This window comes from Microcaecilia unicolor, chromosome 9, assembly GCF_901765095.1.
Source record: "Microcaecilia unicolor chromosome 9, aMicUni1.1, whole genome shotgun sequence".
Lineage (NCBI taxonomy): Eukaryota > Metazoa > Chordata > Amphibia > Gymnophiona > Siphonopidae > Microcaecilia > Microcaecilia unicolor.
This window is the reverse complement of record NC_044039.1, coordinates 142,251,552-142,273,853: the sequence shown is the minus strand read 5'-3', so window position 1 is coordinate 142,273,853 and position 22,302 is coordinate 142,251,552. Positions and strand designations below refer to the sequence as shown.

Sequence of the window (22,302 nt, the reverse complement as noted above, 5' to 3'; positions counted from 1 at the left end):
CTATTCAGAATACTGCTGCTAAGATCCTTCTACACGCTTCAAGATTCGACCATGTGATGCCCCTTCTTACCCAATTGCACTGGTTACTAATCTCTTTCTGCATCCATTACAAAATTCTTGTTTTGTCCCATAAGGTTTTCTACTCAGGTCACCCATCCTACCTTCTCCTCTTCTTTAATATCATATACTCCTCTTGGATTTTGTTCATACCCATGCCTTTTTCTGGCTTGCTCCTTCCTTTGGAACTCTTTTCCTGCCCCTATTCACCTGGAGCCTTCCTACCCTAAATTTAAGACTCTTTTCAACACCCACCTATTTGAAATGGCCTTTTCCATTCACCAAAGCCCAGATGGTTCCCACCGAATCCACCAGCCTTCTGTCCAGAGTCTCTCCTGCCCTCTTTCTGTCTCTGTCCTTTTATTTATTGGCGTTCCTTTCAAACTATAAAATTATTTTAATTACTGTGTGCATCGCCTTGTTATTCTTATGATGAAAGGCAATCAATTATGAATAAATTAAATCAAATCAAACATATGTGTATTGTAAAATTGACATATGTCTGCCCCCAGATCAAGATGTCGATAAGTTCATCAAAAAATATGGCACATGAATGGCAATTTCTCAAAATGTTCCCAGTGTGAAACATATAAATAGAGAAGTGTACCCAAGGGTGCCCATGAAGCTGAAAACAACCCACATTAGCCCACAACATCATGCCCTGCCCCCACAGGACAAGAACTTAGTGTCCACGAGGTCCTTGCAGAATCCAAGGTGTCCATGCTGAGCCTGCAGGGGGAAACGTCTAGCTCCACCTGCCCTTTTGTAAAACACCGGCTTGTATGTTTTGGCTGCAAAAACTTATAATGTGTCGGGATTGGGACATTTAAAGTGCAAATAGCACTAGTAAAATGACCGCCATAGTATTATTTTGCATGTTCCTAGAGGCATGGTTGGGAACTTTGTGCATACTTTTGAATTTTCAAAAGTTTACATGTTCTTTAACTCAGAAAATGTTTATCTGCACGTTAGCAGGTGTACTTAGGTACACGTATTTTAAATGCAATAATTTTCCAAGTGAAGAGAAGACGTATTTTTCTCCAGTATGGGTTATTACCAATTGACCCACTATCTTTGGATTATAATTACATAATGTTTAATTATAAATTAAAATGGTCTGAATTTTCCAGGAAGGTATTAATGAAATCCCTACTTTCTAATTAGTTCAATTGCGTTTTTCATGCTTATTTTTTTTTCTTTATTCCGTGAAAATTATTTTTCTTTCATGTGTATATAATTGCTCTGCTGCAGCTTTCAGTAGATAGTTCCTTCTGTTAAAGATAACGTTTTCATGCATCATGGTTGGGCTGCTGTATGTTTACTCCTGCTCATCTGTACCCGCGCCTTTGCCTTCCACTGCTGCTGTTAAAACTCTTTCTAATGTCTGAGAACTGGGCTGGCCTGTCACTCTATCAAGGTCACCTCTGCTGGTTTACAATAGGTCATGTAGTAGCTAATGGCGTACTAGTCACAGATTGTTCTAGAAAGGCAGAGGTGAGTGTTCACTGCTGTTTGGAGACTAGTGACCAAAGATATACAGTCATCATGGGCGAGGCTCTTCTTGGAGGAAGAATTCCTTTCCCTTACAGTAAACAATATATGCCTGTTTACCAAAGGCTTATAGTTTCCTGAAAGAAATTATCACACAAGTAAAGGACAATTTTTCGAAGACATTTACCCAGGTGAATTAGCCTGTTTGAAAATCACCTTCTTCTACACAGCTACAAGCACAGGCATTTTTAGTATTGCAAAAAAGAGACATTTCTGTGGGTGCCCCTAGGTCAGGGGAGAAAAATGACATTCACACTTTGTAAACTTGGAGGCCCTTTTACTAAGCTGCACTAGCATTGATGCACCCCAATTATACATAATTGGTGTTCTTCTATATTATTTTATTTTGTGTTTTTATTGTTTTATTGTAAACCGCTTTGACCTTAAGTGCATAAGTGTTGCCATACCGGGAAAGACCAAAGGTCCATCAAGCCCACCATCCTGTTTCCAACAGTGGCCAATCCAGGTCACAAATACCTGGCAGGATCCCAAAAAAGTACAAAACATTTTATGCTGCTTATCCCAGAAATAAGCAGTGGATTTTCCCCAAGTCCATTTTAATAATGGTCTATGGACTTTTCCTTTAGGAAGCCATACAAACCTTTTTTAAACCCCACTAAGCTAACCGCCTTTACCACATTCTCTGGCAACAAATTCCAGAGTTTAATTACACATTGAGTAAAGAAACTTTTTCTCTGATTCATTTCAAATTTACTACTTTGTAGCTTCATTGAATGCCCCCTAGTCCTAGTATTTTTGGAAAGAGTAAGCAGATGCTTCATGTCTACCCTTTGAAGTAACAGAGGTATATCAAATCTGAATAAACATGAACATAATGGCATGAGAGATCACGTGACGCCATGAACAGGAGCGGTTGCTGAAACTCCCGCTCCTACCAGCTTACCCGCTAAACCCTCAAAATCTGGGGAATTAATTTGCAACGCACCACTTAATTAATAGTTACAGCAGTGGAAACTACAGTGCAGCACTTAAGCCGGTCAAACAATACCTTATGGCGGCGAAGAGTGTCCGCAGAGACAAAGAAAAAATGCGAGGTGGCGAGGAGAAAATGGTGGCTCCGCTGAGCCCGCCAGCGCACACTGTAAGTTCGGCGTGGGTGGCGGAGATGGTAGCGGAGGTGACGAGCGCTATTGAGCCGCTGCTGGATAAGCATCTGGGACCCATCGACAATAAATTAGATCTGGTCCAGGGGAATTTGGAGCAGCTAAATAAACATCTGGCGGATTTCCAGCACCGTCATGGGGCCCTGGAGGATAAAGTGCAGAAAATAGAAGAAGAGAATGCGAAACTCAGATCCCAAGTGGAGTCCTATGAGGAGAAGCTGGAAGACCTCGAGAACAGGTCTCGTAGAAACAATTTGAGATTCATGGGGTTGCCTGAGGCTCTAGAAACTACTAATTTAAGAGTCTTTATTGAAACCTGGCTATCAGAACAGTTGCAGCTTCCTGCAGATTTAGGTGCCCTTCAAGTGGAAAGAGCGCATCGGGTGGGACCCAGGCACTCAAACAGTGCGAGACCGCGCGTGGTGATCTGCCGCCTCTTAAATTTTGCGCATAAAGAGGCTATATTGCAGGCCTTGAGGAAAGATCAGGAGCTGCGCTATGGAAACAAAAACATTTTGTGCTTCCAAGATTATTCTGCGGCGGTGGCGATGCAACGAAGGAAGTTTCCCCCGATCTGCACGAAGTTGTTTGAAAAGAAGATCCGATTCGCCTTGCAGTATCCGGCGAAATTACGAGTAACTTACCAGGCGGAGACAAAGACCTACACTTCTGTGGACCAAGCACAGGCCTTTCTGCACTCTGTGGAGGAGCGTTGATCATGAGGACGGCACGGAGTAGCAAACAACTGATGGATGAGGTGATGAGGACACCACAGCCTTAACAGGCATGGATTACAAATTGTTTCTGGCAGGAATAGGTTCAATACTGATAGTTTCAGAGGCTGAGCTTTACAAGTTGGTTGCTGGTTTCAATATAGAGGCTTGGCAGTTGATTATACGTTACATAGAAGAGTGCAGTTGCACCGTTGAATACAGACAATTCAACATATGCCTGTTTCCGGGTGGAGTCTGCAAGGCAGCAGCGAGATCTGAGGCGAATTTAAATGGCCCTGCCCGTGAGAATTGCACATCAGCTTTTATGGGGAGCAGATATGACGACTATTGCTCAAGCTGCTTGAGACTAACAGGCTGATATCGTTGGAGGCTCCGTGGGACTTTCAAGAAGCCCGGAGAAGGTGGTTATTGGCTAGCAGAGAAGCGAAGATCTGCTGAGGACTCAGATGTAGAGGTTTTGATGGTTATACGTTATTGTTGTGCAAGTTTTATGTGCAATTATCCATTTTTTTTATTTTTTAAATCACATGTTGCTGTTGTAATTGTTGGGGAATTTGGAGGGCGACCATTGGATGTGGTAATGGATCACAAGAGGGTGGGGGGTAAGGGGCGTTATACGTGATGGTCCCAATTTGGGGCTGGGGGAATTTAAAAGGGAGGTTAGGGTTAGTGGGGTGGGAGGGGGGTTGTAGGGGCGGGGGGGGGGATGGAGACGTGGGGGATATGGCTAGTGGGGTTTAGGAAGGAATCAAAGTGGCCTAGGCTGAAATATGAGGAGGGGTGGAGGCTGGGACATCCCTCTTCCTTGAAAGACCGGAATGTACCTTATGACTGGATACCCTATGTGAACTGGGACCCCTGAAAGTAGTAACATGGAACATAGGAGGGATCACGTCCCCTATTAAATGTTCTAAAATACTGCAGTATTTACAACGTCACAGAGTAGACATAGCTCTGCTACAGGAAACCCACCTATCAGCTGGGGAACATGCTAAACTAAAAACTTGGTGGGTGGGGAACTGTGTATCTGCAGCAGCACAGGGGAAAAAAAGGGGGGTTGCCATCCTGTTTCGAAAAGGGATAGTGGATAAATTGGAGGTGCATTTTACTGATCTGGGTGGCAGATTCTTACTTTGTGAGGCCCATATACAGCGCCAAGCCCTGTTGTTCGGAAACGTATATGCCCCGAATCAATATGAAAGGAAGTTCTATAAGATGATCACCTCGAGGCTGATAACAAGTAAATCTTTGCCTATAATAGTAGGGGGAGACTTCAATATGGTGATGGACCCCTTGATCGATAGTACAGGGGCCCGGAGACACGAGTTAAGACAGGAGTCACAGGGGCTGCCTAATCTTTGTCAACAGGTGGGGCTAGTGGACGTTTGGAGGATTTTCAATCCACAGGGGAAGGACTACACACACCTCTCGCGTGCGCACGGTACACAGGCACGTATTGACTATCTGTTGATTTCGGAATGGATATTCAGTTCAGTGACGAAATTGGCCATAGGGGCCGCGTTGATCTCAGATCATGCCTGGGTAGAAATGAGCTGGGAGCCGAAAGGGGAGAGGGGAAGGGTAAGGAGCTGGGTGTTCCCTGTGGAACTATATCGGGATCAGGGTTTTAGGGCCTCCATACATCAGAGTTGGCGGAACTATAGGTTACACAATGCAATATATGTTGAAGACCCGGTTCTGTATTGGGAGACGGCTAAGGCTGTATTCCGGGGAGAAATTATCAGTTACATGGCACATAAATGTAAGGCTAGGAATAGAGAGATATTGAGGCTGAGTCAATTAGTGTGCAAAGCTAGGAGAAAATATGGACAACAGGCCTCTATAGAGAATAGACAGCACTTAATATTCCTGCAGACGACATTAAATGAAATTCTTCACCATAAGGCAGTGAAATCACAAACATATTACAAATATCAATTATATAAACATGGGAATAAGGGTGGTCGACTGATGGCACGTCAGATTGCGACTAAACAAAGTAAAGCCAGGATCCTGACTATGAAGACAAGGCAAGGAAAACGAGTGTATACGGATCAGGAAATTGGGGAAAATTTTTATCAATATTATAAAAGTTTATATGAGGCCCCACCCAACGAGGGTCTGTCAGGAGACTCTTACTTAGATCAGATGAGACTACCGAAATTATCCCCGCAAGAGGTGCAATGGCTTAACACCCCTATCACTGTAGATGAGGTATTTTTGGCTATTAACCAGAGTGCAATGTTTAAGGCACCGGGAATAGATGGTTACCGAGCGGAATTTTATAAGATCATGGGGGAAGAGATCACTGAGCCCCTAGCTGCATTGTTTAACACCTTAATAGAGCAGGAAAGGATGCCCTCAGATTTAAACACCGCTTGTATCATCGTACTACCCAAGAAAGGGAAGGATCCGGAATTAGCTGAATCATATAGACCTATCTCACTTTTAAACTATGAAGTAAAATTGATGGCTAAGATCTTAGCAAACAGATTAGCGAGAATCCTGCCAAAGCTTATACATGACTCCCAAGTGGGGTTTGTGAGGGGACGGACAATTACCAAGAATGTTCGCAGGGTCCTGACCTCCTTGGAAGCCAAAAGTCGGAGGAATAAAACTTCTTTGTTAATAAGCTTTGATGCTGAAAAAGCTTTTGACAGAGTACAATGGAATTTTCTTTATGATGTTCTTCAGAAGTATGGGTTCACGAACAGATTTTTATCAGGGATAAAAACATTGTATTCAAAGCCGAAGGCCAGAATATCGGTCAATGGGATCGTAACACAAGATTTTGAAATAAGTAGGGGAACCCGCCAAGGTTGTCCTCTGTCGCCTTTACTATTTGTGTTGACACTGGATCCCTTATTGAGAGATATTGAAGACCAACAGGCAGTAAAAGGGATAGTAATAGGGAAAGAGGTTTTTAAAGTGGCGGCCTTTGCCGACGATATTTTGGTTCATCTGACAGACCCACAAAAATCCTTGGAAGCTTTACTGGAAATCTTCTCTGAATATGGAGATTACGCAGGCCTAAAGTTGAATTTAGAGAAGCCGGAGGCCTTGGCCTCTTCGGAAGAAGTATGGAGACAATGGAGGGGCGAGTTTCCCCTGAGGAAGGCACAAACCTCCTTTTAAGTATCTAGGAATATTGATGCCTATGAATACTGAGAGGCTGCATGACATTAATATTACCTGGTTGCTAAAGGAGACCCAAACAATGCTACAAGGATGGTTGGATTTGCCGTTATCATTGCTAGGCAGAGTAAACCTGATTAAAATGGTGTTATTCCCCAAGTGGTTTTATGTGTTGCAGACCATTCCGATTTGGCTAAGACAGAAGGATTTGCAACATTTTTACAAATTAGCATCAAAGTTTTGCTGGAGGGGCAAGAAGCCTAGGATCCGCTTTTCACGCTTAATAGGAAGCTGGAGCCAGGGAGGGGTGAGTATGCCAAATTTAGAGCTATACAACCAAGCATGCCAATTGCGTTACCTAGGAGATTGGTGCTTGGGTACACAACAATACACACCTAGGACACTAGAGGCGGCATTCTGGGAACCTTATCAATTTTTCTCGCTTCTGCACCACAAAACAGGTGGGTTACCAGAAGGGCTAGGCAAAAGTGTGCTGTTGCGTCCGCTCCGAGAGGTGTGGGGGGTGCTTATACGACAGGTGGGGGAGACCCAGCAGCAACAGATATGTTAACAATACGTGGGAACTGTGAATTTTTACCGGGCTTGTCAAGCCCATATTTTGCTGAATGGGCGAAACGGGGGATTATTAGTCTGGCACACCTGGCGGGTGGAGATGGGCAGCCCCTTACGGAAGAGGAACTAATGGGAAAGACAGGTGACTCCTGGGGTAATAGATTTGCTATTAGACAAGTGCAACATTATGTTAAATCTCTGCCTGGAGACCCTCTGAGAACTCAGGTGGGGGATAAAGTATGGGATTTCTTTTACTCTATGGGAGAGGGTGAACTCACAATATCTTTACTCCATAAGGCAATATCAGGATGGTGGCCCCCCAGGGATTATAGCCAGTTGAAAAGGGCTTGGGAAAAGTTGGGATTTGAAATAGTATCCTGGGATATTACTAAATCGATAGCACGTATACCCCTGTTGGTATCAGATGCTCGCTTGAGAGAATGTGCCTATCGCTGTATTCACAGGGGATATGTAACTACAGCTCAATTAGCACATATGGGAGGGGAGAGCAATCCAGTCTGTCTCAAATATGGGAAGAATCCTGGTACAATGCTGCACATGTTCTGGAGTTGCCCAACTTTGAAAAGATTTTGGAGACAGGTCCGAGGTTTTGGGGGGGGAGCAGTTGGGGCTTCGGATCCTGGGGACAGCAGAACAACTGCTCTTAGATATCCCGGGGTCATTTAGAGGTCAGAATCGATTTGAAACTCTACTGCTTCGTAAGATGAGTTTATTGGCCAGGAAATGAATCTTACAATATTGGACAGTCAAGGACCCTCCAGCATATTAGCACTGGAGAAACCAGTTACATCAGCTGGTATCCTGGGAGGCTAGAGAATCCAGGTTTTCACAGAAAAAGAGAGTCATGTTTTTGGCTATATGGGGCCCTTATCTGCGAAGCCTGAGCCACAGAGGGTGCAGTTTACTTCTCAATCCAGGATGAACTCTACAGGCTGTTACTGAATAATTTCCCAGGTCTGGGGGGGGGGGGGGATAGAAGAAGGGGTGGGGGGAGGGAGGATAGGATAGGTACACCTGATGGAGAATTGGGAAATGAAAATGTTAAAATACAAGACTCTACAATGTTGAATCGTAGTTAGCAATTTGTTGTATAGTTAATGGAGATTGATGAATGTTATATGCATATGCAAGATCTGTACAATACTGAGTACGTTGCTGCAGCACCAATAAAAACGTTTAAACATATAAACATAATGGCATACTGCGGGACACGCTCAGGTGTGCGCGCTAACTGTAAACTAAAAAAATTTTTTTTTTTAGGAGAAGTGAGAGGGGGGTGGTCCTGCACTAACCAGTTCATGCACTCTAGTACAGGAATACCAGATGAGCCTTTACTGCCTACAAAATGGGTGGTGGTAAGTGCTCACACTGTAATTTTTTAAAATGGCTGTACGCTAATGGCACAAAAGACAGAAAGAGAAGAAATTCCAATCCTCACAAAGTAAGCACAGCCAACAGCAAGGAATGAGAAAACAAGAAAATGAGGAAGCCCAAACTGAATAATGAATGTAATCCTGTTTATTGTTTCCAAAGTACTGATAGCAAACAATCAAGGGACTCGAAATGGCCATGTTTCAGTAAACGTGCCTTCTTCAGGAGGTCCTTAACATGCACAGTGCTCAAAATGTAGCAATCACAAAAGTGTCAAATACAATTCAAGTCAAACCAAGCTGTGCCAGACAGCACAGGCAAACAGCAAACTAACAGCGTTTCGCATGCATCTGAATTGTTCGCTACAGTACTTTGGAAACAATAAACAGGATTGCATTCATTTTTCAGCTTGGGCTTCCTCATTTTCTTGTTTCCTCATTCCTTGCTGTTGGCTGTGCACTACATTAGAATTTGAAAGGTCCAGATAAAAATCCAATATTTATTGATCGATGGACATTGAGTCTTCTTCGCTGTTCTGTTTCTTCTGTTTTTTTGTATCATACATTAGAATGTGGCCATTAATACAAAAAATAGAATATTGGCCATTTTAGGGCTGCAGTAGAAATAGCACACAGGAAAGACCTGCGTACTAAGGCCACTTTTTACTGCAACTTAGACTGTGAACCCTCTAAGGACAAGGAAATACCTACTATTCTTGAAATTACATATGCTATTTTACACACACTCTTCTCCTTTGGCTGCCCACACAAATAGCAGCTGCAAAGCACTTTAAGCTGGCTAATTTTCAAAGAGAAAGTACCTTTTTGAAAACTGGCTGCAAATATGCCTGATAACAATGCTTTGAGACCACATGGGCTATTTGAAAATCGCTTTTTCACAGTATTGTTTTAAGGATTATCCTGCAAAATGCAATCCTCTGTCTGTTGCTCATATATAAGGTTCTTATCTCTAATCTGAAATAATAAAGTCTTTATTTCATTCCTATCTGCTATGGGGCCAATAGGTATACTGGACATTATCTCCTGTAAAACATTAAGGCCCAGTGTGGTAATGAACATTTAAGCCTAATGTTTTGCAGGAGATAGCACTAATGCATTGCTACAGTTCCTGAAAGGCCTTTGTGGACTAATCCTTCCATCCTCTCTGGCAGAAGGAACCCCTGCAGGCAAGGATCCTCCTCCAATCCTAACCTCTCCCTCTCATCAAGGTTTTTTCCCCTCTGATGCTGAATCCAAGCTCCCCTCCAGCCAACCAAACCCCCACAGACCAAAATGCTGTGTACTGTTGAAAAACTAAAAGGGATAAGAGAGAACATTCCACAGGATTCTCTTTTACCAGTTTGGGGAAAGGGAATTGTGGTGATCGGGGCCTTGCATCAGTCACCAGTGATAATGCATAAACTTAACTGTGCCTCCCTAACATATGGCTAAATATATGGGATTGGAGCAAGATGATGGACCTGCTGGTGGCATTGCTGCATGCTTAGCTTACCCTCTGATTATTTACCTCTCTTGCATAGGGAAGAGGAAGGATAGAAGGCCCGATGGATCGTCATGTGATTTGTGCAGCCAGGACAGTGTCCGACTCTGGTGTAGCAATGCTGGAGGGGCTGAAGGAGCATGAAGTGTTGGCATCCCTCTTGGCACCAGAGACCTTGTTGAGCCTGGAGGAGCAGAAACATCCACTGAACCCAGAAGAACTTCCATGGCAAGAATTGAGATTTTTCCAAGGAAAGGTTTTGGGGAAATGGATGGCACAGTGTTTGAGGTTGCAGCTGCTGAACATGCAAGAGGAGCCAGGGTGGTGGTAGACACCACAGGGGTTAGAACAATTGCCTCTCAGTTACTAGTGGAGACTCTGGGTCCAAAATAACAGGAAGCTGGCACTTGAGCGTACCTTAGAGTAGATGCTAAAACTATTGTGGGAATTTCTAAAAGTACATATATGTTCCCATTGTAAAATGGGAACTATATATATATACAGTATATATTTTTTTTTAATTATTATTTTTTTTACCTGCCTAATTACTGGTGTAATTGGGCTAAAGACCTACCTGTTTGATGCTGCTTTTAATTCCTAACTTGTCACCTCCTCATAACCTTTTCTTGTCTTCCTCTCTTCAATAGTCCCTTTTCCCTATGTGTCCTATCTGTCTATCCTACCCTTATCCCTTATTTGTCTTGTCTGTCTGTCCTGATTTAGACTGTAAGCTCTTTTGAGCAGGGACTGTCTTTTCTTCATGTTCAATTGTGAAGCGCTGCGTACGACTGGTAGCGCTATAGAAATGATTTGTTGTAGTAGTAGTAGCTGCAGGGAAAGCTTCCCAGAGAAGCTGGTTGGTGGGACCTGGCAAGTGAATGCGATGTGAGGGGAATTCAGACACTAGTAAAATAGGAGAATTTATGCTTCAGCATTCTTTAGAAATCTCATTGACTCCACCTGGCTAGCTATTGAGGGACTGGGTAAGATGCTGTCTACTCAGTGTTTGGCTTTAAATTCTCAGTTGCAGGCTTTGTCAAATAAAGGGTGTCTTTTACTAAGGTGAGCTCATCTTTTTAGCGTGCGCTAAAATTGTGGGCACGCTAAACGTTAAAGACACCCATAGGAATGCATTGGTGTCTCTGATGTTTAGCGCGTCCACAATTTTAGTGCGCGCTAAAAACATGAGCGTGCCTTAGTAAAAGACGCCCAAAGTGATTAATAGACTTTTAACGTCTTGCTCTTGATTAGAGACTTTGGAACATAAGGTGGAGTCAGATGTTCAACTTTAATGAAAGACATTGTTTTGCTACATAATAAGATAGAAAATCTTGAAAATGTTATTAGGAATAGTGTCAAAGCTGATACTATGAGAGGTATTTTCAATATGACATCCAAATCCGATGCAAAACATCCAAAAATCCAGTACCAAACATGGTAATTTTCCAACCAGAAAAACATCTATCTTTCTGGCTTGAAAATCACCCTATTTTAGATGTTTTTGTGCTCAGTGCATCTCTTTAAGGGCCATTGTCAAACAAAAAAAAAAGGCTAAGGGAAAAACGTATAAAAATAAGACATTGGAATGTCTAGGGGCCAGCAGTTTTACTAGACTGGCCACACAAACAACCCAGCAGAGCAGTGGGGCAGCCTAGGAGGCACTGAAGTGAACCTCACATAAAAGGTCCCAGGTACACATCACTTCATAACATCCTTATATTGTATGCAGGAATAGCAAAAAATGAACTGTACCTCTCCTGTTTCCATTCTTTATCTCTATGGATGACACGCTCATCCTCCGTCTCATTAGCTCATAACCTTGGGGTCATCTTTGACTCCTCACTCTCTCTTTCTCTGCACATATCCAACAAACTGCTAAAACCTGTAATTTCTTTCTCTATAATATCACCAAAATTTGTCCCTTCCTTTCTGAGCACACTGCCAAAACCCTTATCCACACTCTTATCACCTCACTCTTAGACTAATACAACTTACTTCTCACAGGCCTCCCACTATGCCATCTCTCTCCCCTTCAATCCATTAAAAATTCTGCTGCACGATTTATATTCTGCCAGTGTTACCACACTGATATTAGCCCTCTCAAGTCACTTCATTGGCTACCTATCCGTTTCCGCATACAGTTCAAATTCCTCTTATTGACTTACAAGTACAATCACTCTGCAGCTTCTCAGTACTTCTCCAATCTTACCTCTCCCTACACCCTTCCGCGAGAACTCCATTCATCAGGTAAATCCTGACTTCAAAATACCTTTTGGGAAATATGAATTCCCCCAAAAATCACAGGTCATGAATCTTGGGATACTGCTAGACACATCACTCGCTCTGATACCGCAAATTCAAACAATCTTTAAAAAGTGTCTCTATCACCTATGGCAGCTACGAAATCTATCTCCATATACTAAAAAGATGAGTCTGACCACAGTGATCCATGCCATGATAACATCATGACTAGACTATTGTAATATTCTGTACACTGGTCAAACCAAAAAGAGTTTATATCAGCTCCAACTATTCAGAATGCTGCAGCACGACTAGGTTGCAAACGGTGTGACGACATCACACCCTTCCTACAAAAACTACACTGGCTACCAGTACCTTACAGGGCTAAATTTAAAATTCTATGTTTGATTTTCAAGGCCCTCCGACAAAACGGGCCAGAGTACTTAAAGAATGTTAGCCCTTTACACACCTTTGAGACCTCTAAGATCCTCTCAAGGATCATCACTATCTGTCCCCTCATCAAAAGAAATTGTAGGATGTGATAACTGCCAGCGAGCCTTCCCAGGAGTAGCCCCCATGCTCTGGAATTTATTCCTAGAGGGGCTACGTATAACTTGAGACTACCTCTACTTCAGGAAGCAGGTAAAAGCCTGGCTCTTCTCCCAAGCCTTTAATACATAGGGTAACTGACTATGCACCCATTCTACATCTGGACTAGCTTGGCTACACACACTGTAACATAGACCAGTTCCTTATATCATGATTAACTGTACAAATAACTTGCCTTTAGTTTAGCCACCCATTTATCTATCCCAACTGACAATACCACGCATCTTGTCCCCATCTTTTGGACACCAATACCAAAGGAGAGTGTTAGCTTGTTCACTATATGAGTGCCATTCTCATACATGTGCTGAGGAACACATATCGCTGCTAGACGTAGCATCTATCATCTTGGCTGAGTTACTCCAAATAATTTTCCCCGCCACCATCGCGACCCCTGACGCAGGCCGGGTCTTTTTCAAAGACTGTTCTACAAAGGTTTATAATTAAAGAACTGTGTCCCTCTTTTTAAGGCCCTTGGTGCTGTTTTTTTTTTTGTTTAATTAACCCTTTAGTGTCCAAAGTTCCCATCAATCTGTTCCCATATGGCTTATTATGGGAACATTGGACACTAAAGGGTTTTAACAAGCAATTATTGACACTAATTAGATTCAATTAACATAATATACATGTAAAATTTGGCACAAGATATGTGCCTAAATTTTATGCGTGAGTCAGAAAAGGGGGCACAGAAATGGGGAGGACCATGGGTGGATTGGGTGCGGTTTGGGGGCCTGACTTTTAGTTACGCACATTATAGAATGAGGGGGCTCATTTTTATTGGTGCAAATGACCACGCCTAAATGTATCTGTGATCCTTGAGCTTAAGTGCTATTCTATAAACTGCACCTAATTTTAGGCACGGTTTATAAAATACTGCTATGCGCTTTTTTTCCACACCATTTATAGAATTCCCCCCATAGTAGTCGGACCAAAGAGATTTGGACCAGATAGAATCAAAAACACTAATAGCAGCATTGAATTGAAAAAGAGAATGCATCCAACTGATGTCCTTTTTCATGAGTCATTTGAGCAGAAGGTAACTGAAAATTAAGATTAGATAAAAAAAAAAGTGAAAAGATATACTTATTTCACGTCTGAAGGATTCTCTCAATTTCAGTTAATATCCCCAAGCAACAGAGCATTATCAGAATAAAATATGTTTCTAAAAACAAATTCATAACATATTTCTTTAACAGAAAACCATTTACCAGGGGGCAATAAAAGAGTATAGATATTAAATCTCCTTCCGAAGAATCATTAGTTAATTGATTCACTGCTATTTCCAAACCAGTGTTACTTACAAACTCTATAATATTAAGTTCCATAAAATCCTTTAAAATTAGAGCTATCCTCCCCCCACCCCACCACTCACTTTCCCTGTTTTGACAAAGATTTAATTTTATAATCAGGGTGGGCAGATTTTCTTTAAAACAGGATCATCATCAGAGAAAGTCCAAGTCTCCACTAAATATAAGCAACCTCGTTGGTGTTCTTCAAACCAGTCTCAAACAAGTTGGACTTTATTACACACTAATCTTATATTTAAACTAGTAAAAAAAGGCCCGTTTCTGACACAAATGAAACCGGCGCTAGCAAGGTTTTCCTCGGAGTGTGTAAGTTTGAGAGAGTGTATGTGAGAGTGACTGTGTGTGAGAGAGAGAGTGAATGTGCAAGTGTGTGTGTGTGTGAGAGAGAGAGAGAGAGAGTGAATCTGGGTGCGAGTATGTCTGTGTGAGAGAGAGAGTGTGTGTGTGTGTGTGAGAATGAGAGTGTGTGCAAGTGCATATGTGAGACACAGTGTGAGAGAGAGAGAGAGTGTGTTTCACACAGATACAGTGTGTGCGAGAGAGAGTATGTGTGACACACAGACTCAGGGCTGTGCCTAGGGTCTCTGGTGCCCCCCTGCAGACTATCAGTTGGCACCCCCCCCCCCCCCCCCATTTAGCATAAAATGCCATAAATAAGTAAATAAACGCTGAGCACCTGATTATCAAAGTGGACTTATTCCAAACACTATAATTAAAATAAAATGAGTTTTTCTACCTTTGCTGTCTGGTGACTTTGTTTTTCTGATCATGCTGGCCCAGTACCTGATTCTGCTGCTATCTGTCCTCTTAACTCCATTTCCAGGTCTTCATTTCCATTTATTTATTTACTTTCCTCCTTTATTCTTAATTTCTTGCCTTACATTCGTAAGTAAAAACTGGGTCCTTCTTTTCACTGTCTTCCTTCCATCCAGCATCTGTCTTCGGTCTCTCTCTGCCATCCAGTGTCTGCCCTCTCTCCCTGCCCCTTCCATCTACATCTGCCCTCTATCTCTGCCCCTTCCATCCACCATCTTTCTGTCTGCCCTCTCTCTCTCTCCCCCTTCCATTCACTGTCTGCCCTGCTTGTAAAAGAAGTACTACTACTACTACTACTTATCATTTCTATAGCACTACCGGACGTACGCAGCACTTCACACTTGAACCTGGAGAGACAGTCCCTGCTCGATAGAGCTTACAATCTAATTATGACAGACAGACAGATAGACAGGACAAGTAAGGGATAAGGGTTAGGACAGACAGGACATATCAGGGATAGGGGACAGTTGAAGAATTAGGTTTAGGAGTTAAAAGCAGCATCGAAGAGGTGGGTTTTAGCTTAGATTTGAAGATGGCCAGAGATGAGGCTTGGCATGACAGTAGAAGTACTAGATGTAACTGATGTATGTATGCACGTATGTATTTACTCCTTATCTGTTAGGCTACCTCCAGAGTGAAAGAGTAGGCTAATGGTTATTGCAGTAGGCTGAGAACCCGGTGAACTGTGCTCAGTTCCCATTGCAGCTTCTTTCTAACTCTGAGCAAGTCATTTAACCCCCATCTCCCCAGGTCCAGAACTTAGATCGTAATCTCAGTAGGGAAAGTACCTGCGTATAATAAATGTAAACAGCCTTGGTTGTACCACAAAAAGACAGTATATCAAAACCCATGATAAACTGAAAATACCCCAAAGCTGCAATAATCTGTGCTAACAACTATCATCTCCTGTATATGCACAAATGAAGGAATAATAATAGAAAGGTAAAGCACATTTGACATACTCCCTTTCTATAGTACAACCAAAGCTGTTTACATACTATATACATAGAGGGCCATTTCTAAGGCATTTCTCCCGTGCTGTGTTTACAAAAAAATGTTCTTCATGTGTGCACCACAGAATTTGCCATAAATAAATAAATACATAAATAAATAGAACAGCTACATCCAAAGGATCCGGAATTGCACTTGTACCATAAACATCACGCAACATTAGGAGATTATGTTCAGGATTGGAGCAGTGGGTCGCAATTAGAACTTGACAAGCTTAATTCTGGTTAGTACTGAAGGTAACCTGCAGTGGACAGGGCCATGTCTGACAGGCACAAGAAGCGGAAGTAGCACATCCTTCGGGATCAGGGTAGTCTCTCAGCGAAAAGATAATAAATCATAACGGGGAACGGCTGCCGGTTCACCTTGAGCTGAAATCCCGCAGCCCCTCCCCTTCCCTGAATGGTAAATTCAGCGCCGATCAGCCAGCCAGGAGCTGCCCTCAGCCCCGCTCCGAGGCTGCCTCTCCCACCAGGGGAGTGAGGGGCGCAGGAGGGGGGATGGTCGGAACTTAAGCTCGCTTGCTCATTCGCTCATTCACTCACCCCCAGTACCGGGCTCTGCGGCTCTTCTCGTCCAGCCTCCGCCCGGAGCTCGAGACACCACCTCAGCCAGACAGCCGGAGAGTGTAAATCTCTTCTCGTCGTCATCGGGCCTCACTGTGTCCCGCCCTCGTGGAAATAGGAAGTTACCTCAGAGGAGGGCGGGACACAGAGAGGCCCGACGACAAGGAGAAGAGATTTACTTCTTTTACAAGCACCAGGGCAGACGCGAGGTGCTGCCTGCAACGACACTTCACAATATTTTTTTTAAAGGTAGGATGGGAGGCTGGGAGCAGCGGGAGCGGTATGGCGGGGCAGCACCGCAGCGGCGCCCTTGAAGGCAGGCGCCCCCCTGCGGTGCTTACCCCGCTTACCGTGTTGGCACTGCCCTGCACAGACTCTCTGTGAGACTGAGTGTATGAGACCAAGAGAGTGTGTGAGTGACTGTGTGACACATAGAGAGTGAAAGTGATACAGTGTGAGACACAGAGTGTGTGAGAGACAGTGTGTGAGAGTGAGAGAGAGAAAGACATTGACTGTGAGAGAGTGTGTGTGTGACAGAGATACCTCCCTCTCTCTGGTGTCAGCCCCCCCCCCCCTCTCTCTGGTGTCTGAGCGTTACTGTGCAGGACGCTGAGCTCTGGATGTGCTTCAAGGAACTGACCAATCCTATTTAATAGAATGCACCTCCAACATTCCGAAGCCGAGAAACCTCATGTGGTTGGTCACTTCTGCTTGTGATGAACCCGGAAGTACGTGATGTCAATTCAGGAGATGGATACAGTGAGCAGGAATGCCTCAGCCATGCAGTCAGCTTCAGAATGTTGGAGGTGCGTTTTATTATATAGGATAATAGCAGGCAATTGGGATAAATTGTCTAATAGTGTCTTCTTCTCATTGTAAAAGGATAAGATTACAGGGAGTTGAAGGCCCTCAAACTCAAAATGGTCTCTTTTTACAGTGAGTATCTTGTTCTATTTAGCACCTCAATATGATGGAGCATTATTTCCTCACTGTCAATTAAAGTTCTGGGCGGAAGCTCAGAGTTCATATAATCTTTTGTATGATGATTTAAAGTCAATATAGAAGGGATATAACTATTAGCCACTAGCCATGGCTTGTACTTGTAGAGAATCCTACACATCCACTAAAAATAAAACCAGAATTAGAAGTAGTCGATCCATATTCAAAAATACAACTAAAGTGGTAAAAATAGATGTTACTATCTTTCAATTTCACAACTTAGCTAATAACAACGATAAAACCTCACAATTCTGGCTTTTGGAAAAAAGTAGAATTCATCCAAAGTTGTGGACAAACCTGTGGAGTCTGCCCCCCTTCGGCACACCTGTTCAGCAAAACACCTCAGGAACTGGTGTTTCTTTTATCAGGGGAAAGTGACATCATCAAGATGTGCCAATAACACACCAGTTAAGCGCTGCTGAAAATGACCGGTTAGTCCCACACAAGTGATATAAACTGCCAGGAGCCATTTCTGGCCAGTTAAATCGCTCTAAATATCGACTCCCTTGATTTTTTAATCTAACAGAGACCGGATTCTGAAACTAGACACAAGGGGGTCTTACTTTTTGGTCACAAAGTTCATGTATTTTCAGTTTTGAGAAAAGCTACCAGAAGAGACCACAATTTTTGGTATATCGCCCTAGGTTGCTGCAGAGTGGAATGATTTTCTTTCTGAAAAGCACATTTAAATGTATTGCTAAATCAAGGCCGGATTTATGTGTATTGTGGCCCCTAAGCTGTAATATTTAAAGGACCTCCTTGATTATATAGGAAGTACATTTTAGGTTTAAGAGTTTTCCATGCTTGTGAAAGAGTATAAAATGCTACATTACATGCAAACATAATAGTTAATAGATAATAGATATTAAAGTAATAGATAAGTACAGCTCAGGGCATCACATTATTATTATCTAGCTCATATATAAATCCAGCCCTGTTAGTTAGGTTTTTCTTTGCACCTTCTCAGTTGTGCTTTTTTCTTACTTATAAATTGCCATCAAATGCTTCAAATCCTCTTTAATTACCTTCTTTAATGCAAGATGAATAATAATAGTTGTCCGTTATAACCATCCCACCAATTAATATTAGTCCATTTTTCTTCTTATAGGGCTTTTTATTTATTTATTTATTTGTTACATTTGTATCCCACATTTTCCTACCTCTTTGCAGGCTCAATGTGGCTTACATGGTATCGTAAATGGTGTTAGCCGATTCTGATATGAACAGATACAAGGTAATATTATGATAGAATGACGTACATTGCACGTTAACAATTCCTGCTTAGCAAATGAGCTTACTCGGTGTCCACTCTCAGCAGCACTGCACTTTGATGTGAGGATTTATTAACCAGTGTTTGATGAACTTTGAACTACAGCCTTCTAGCTTTCCTTCACATCAAGTCAAGATTACTTTTATTGTCTCTCTCCTTTATGGGCAGGCATTGGCTTGGGCCTCTCCCCTGTGGGAGCAGAATGGCCTGCTTATGTCCAACTTGGCTACCTTCCTTGTATGCTTGACATTATTATTCACTTGATTGTAGCCCTCTATTTCCTCCCAACCCCAATAGCCTCCTGTGGTTTTCTGGATGGTATTCACTAATCCAGTGGTTCCCAGACCTGGTCCTAGAGGCACCCCAGCCAGTCAGGTTTTCAGAATATCCACAATAAATATTAATGAGAGAGATTTGCACGCACTGCTTCCACTATATGCAAATCTCTAATGAATATGCATTGAGGATATCCTGAAAAATCTGACTGGCTGGGGTGCCTCCAGGGCAAGGTTTGGGAAACCACTGCACTAATCAACCCATGAGTGTTCCAGCTGCCTTTTTGGGCAGTCCAAGCTTCATTCCGGCGTTCTAAGTACATTGAAAAACTCATTCTGGAGTCACCAGAGGTTTTCACTACACTCCAGCAGGAATCCAACTTCTTCTATACATGTGGGAATCTTGCAGTTCCCATTCCCGTGCAGCTCCCTAGTTGAGAACATAAGAGTAGCCATACTGGGTCAGTCCAATGGTCCATCTAGCCCAGTATCCTGTTGCCAAGACAGGTCACAAATACCCTGGCAGAAACCCAAATCGTGACAACATTCCATGCTACAAATCTCAGGGCAAGTACTTGCTTCCCCATGTTTGTCTCAATAGCAGACTATGGACTTTTCCTCCAGGAACTTGTCTAAACCATTTTTAAACCCAGATGCGCTAACTGCTGTTACCACATCCTCTGGCAAAGAGTTCCAGAGTTGAACTATTTGTTGAGTGGAAAAAAAAATCCTCCTATTTGTTTTAAAACTATTTCCATGTAACTTCCTTGGAATTCCTTGGAACAATTGTCCTGAGTGAACCTTCAGCCATTCCCCCCCTAGTGGCTCAAGGCCCCTCTGTAGTCCGAAATCCCCCCTTCCCTACCCCCTGCACCCATCATTCCCCTTCCCCCTTTTTCCTTCCTTAGGTATTCAGCATCTCATCTCCCCTTCCCTCCCCTCCCCTCCCCACATCCAGCATTTCCTTCTTATTGCTTCTGACACTGTTACCCTATTTCCACTTCGGCCTGAAGGTCAATAAAAATTAGTGCCCTGCAAGGGCAACCCTCCCCCTCCAATGTGACAAAGCTTGAGTGCAGGCTTGTGCTGAAAGATCCCTTGCCTTGCTGCCAGCAACATTAAAGTGCAGCTCACACGCCCCTCAAATTCTACTGCCCTAGTCAGATATCTTGTCTGCCTAGAGGCACGGCCAGCCCTAAACCCTTCCTCCTGGCACTAAGATATCTTGACAGCAACAGAGCCAGTCCTGGTTCATATTTTACCGCATGCATGATCTATAGCAATCCGCAAGGGCAAGTCATTTAACCCTCCATTGCCCCAGGTACAAAATAAGTACCTATATATAGTATGTAAACCCTTAATCGCTTTGATTGTAACCACAGAAAGGCTACCGCCTTTCATATGCAAATCATAAGCAAATCCCATCCCCTTGTGGCTCCTGTTCTGCTTTCCCTTAAGCTAGAGGAGGTCAGGTCGGGTTAGGCTTGGTAAGAAGCCACGCACCTGTACAACATACACTCGAAACAAATACTAAAGTACAGCCTGCAGTGAGCGCCACCTGGGATCTAACCCCTCCCTATTTTTCAGGTTGCTCTAGGCATCCGACTAGCTGCTTTTTTTTTTTTCGGTAGGTTGTTAATTCTTCCCCAGCGGCCGACTTTTCGCTTCTCTAATTCGTCTCGTAGTGGAGCGCTTGCGCCTGTCAGCCAGCAGAGGGCAGGCCAGTTCGGGAGCTGCAGGGAAAGGAAGGGGGCGCCAGGCCCCTCCCCCAGCGGCCGGGCTCGCGAGGAACTGGAGCAGCAGCAGAGCAATAGCAGCAGTGTGAGTCTGAGAGGGAATGTGCGCGTGAGGGGGCGGCAGCGCTCGTGGCTCCGGCGCTGCTGGAGTTGCTCTTTCACCGGGCAGGAGGGATGTGGAGGCGCTGAGGCGGCGATGGGCTCCCGGGCGCCGCTGCTCCTGCTCGGGCTGTTGCTCCTGCTGCTTTTGGATGCCGTGCCGCCGGCCTGGGCAGGTGAGTGAGTCGCCGATCTTTAGGACGGGCCAGAGGCAGGGCTGGGGCTCGCATCTTTCTGATTCATTCCCTTTGTCTGGGCTTGGAAATTAGAATCGTTTCGGAGCGGCTTCCGAAGGGTCAGATGCACGAATGGATTATTACTTTTCCTCCCTTCCCCTCCCCGGTTCTGCAATAGTTCGCCTGATTCATAGAGATCCTCAAAGCAGAGCTCTAGTTGCTGCTCGCCAGGCGATTTGGGGGCTGGATCAGAATCCGCAGTAGATCCAGTTTGAAGCCGATAGGCTGGGTTGCACGGATAGAGAAATCAGTGTTAGCATCTGGTAGGGGACGGCAGAGAGATTCCTCAGCATTGGAGCTGACAGCCCGCTGAGCGTACGGTATGTACCTCTGGTCTGACAGCAAACTCTCAGGATAGAAAAGAAATACCCCTGAAGATCAAGAATTTTGCTAGAACGGTTTTGTTGGCGAATTAGTGCGTAGAAGTGGGACTTCTTAGTGCTCCATAGATGAAATACGTTTATGAGTCAAGAAAGCAGTAACGCCTCCGGAGTGCCGAAGCCCTTCCCTTCCTGAGGTGTCTGGCAATTCACCAGAAATGCATACACTTTCTGATTTCTCAAATGTTATCAATAGAAATCAAACAAAATAAAACATGGAAAAGAAAATAAGATGATACCTTTTTATTGGACATAACTTAATGCTTTCCAAGGTTGCCCTTCTCAAATGAATCCAGTAGTCTTTATTTGTGGAGTACCGATTAAGTATAGTGGATATGTAGGTATGAGCCTTTTTGCTGTACAGAAGCCATTGGAGCTGACTCTATGGGTGATTGAGCACCCCCAATATTAAGAAAATTCCTTAGATGTGGCCAGGGAAGGGTTATATCCATTGGACTTAGCACCGCCAATAATTTTGAAAAGTTGGCTCCTATGACAGAAGCTATATGTAATTGTACACCCTGTAATGTTTTCCAAATGCATAACTCTGCATGGTGAATTGTTCTCTCCGGTTTCATAACTCAGAAGTGGTAAAGAACATCAGTTAGTGAAAGTGAACCCTTTACCCCATCACCTAAAAGTGATCATCAGTAAATATAAGTTGAAGGTCTGATAGTGAACTCAAGTAGGTTTCATG

General features: G+C 43.5%; 1 protein-coding gene across 1 annotated transcript in view; it reads left to right on the top strand.

Annotated features, from left to right (window-relative positions):
* Positions 1-20,952: 20,952 nt before the first annotated feature.
* The window catches only part of TYRO3 (TYRO3 protein tyrosine kinase), a 151,142-nt gene continuing 149,792 nt past the window's right edge, over positions 20,953-22,302 (top strand). The window contains exon 1 of the mRNA XM_030213779.1: positions 20,953-21,165. Within this exon, the coding sequence (XP_030069639.1) occupies positions 21,087-21,165 (79 nt within the window). The 5' untranslated portion in view covers positions 20,953-21,086. The remainder of the gene's footprint in view (positions 21,166-22,302) is intronic.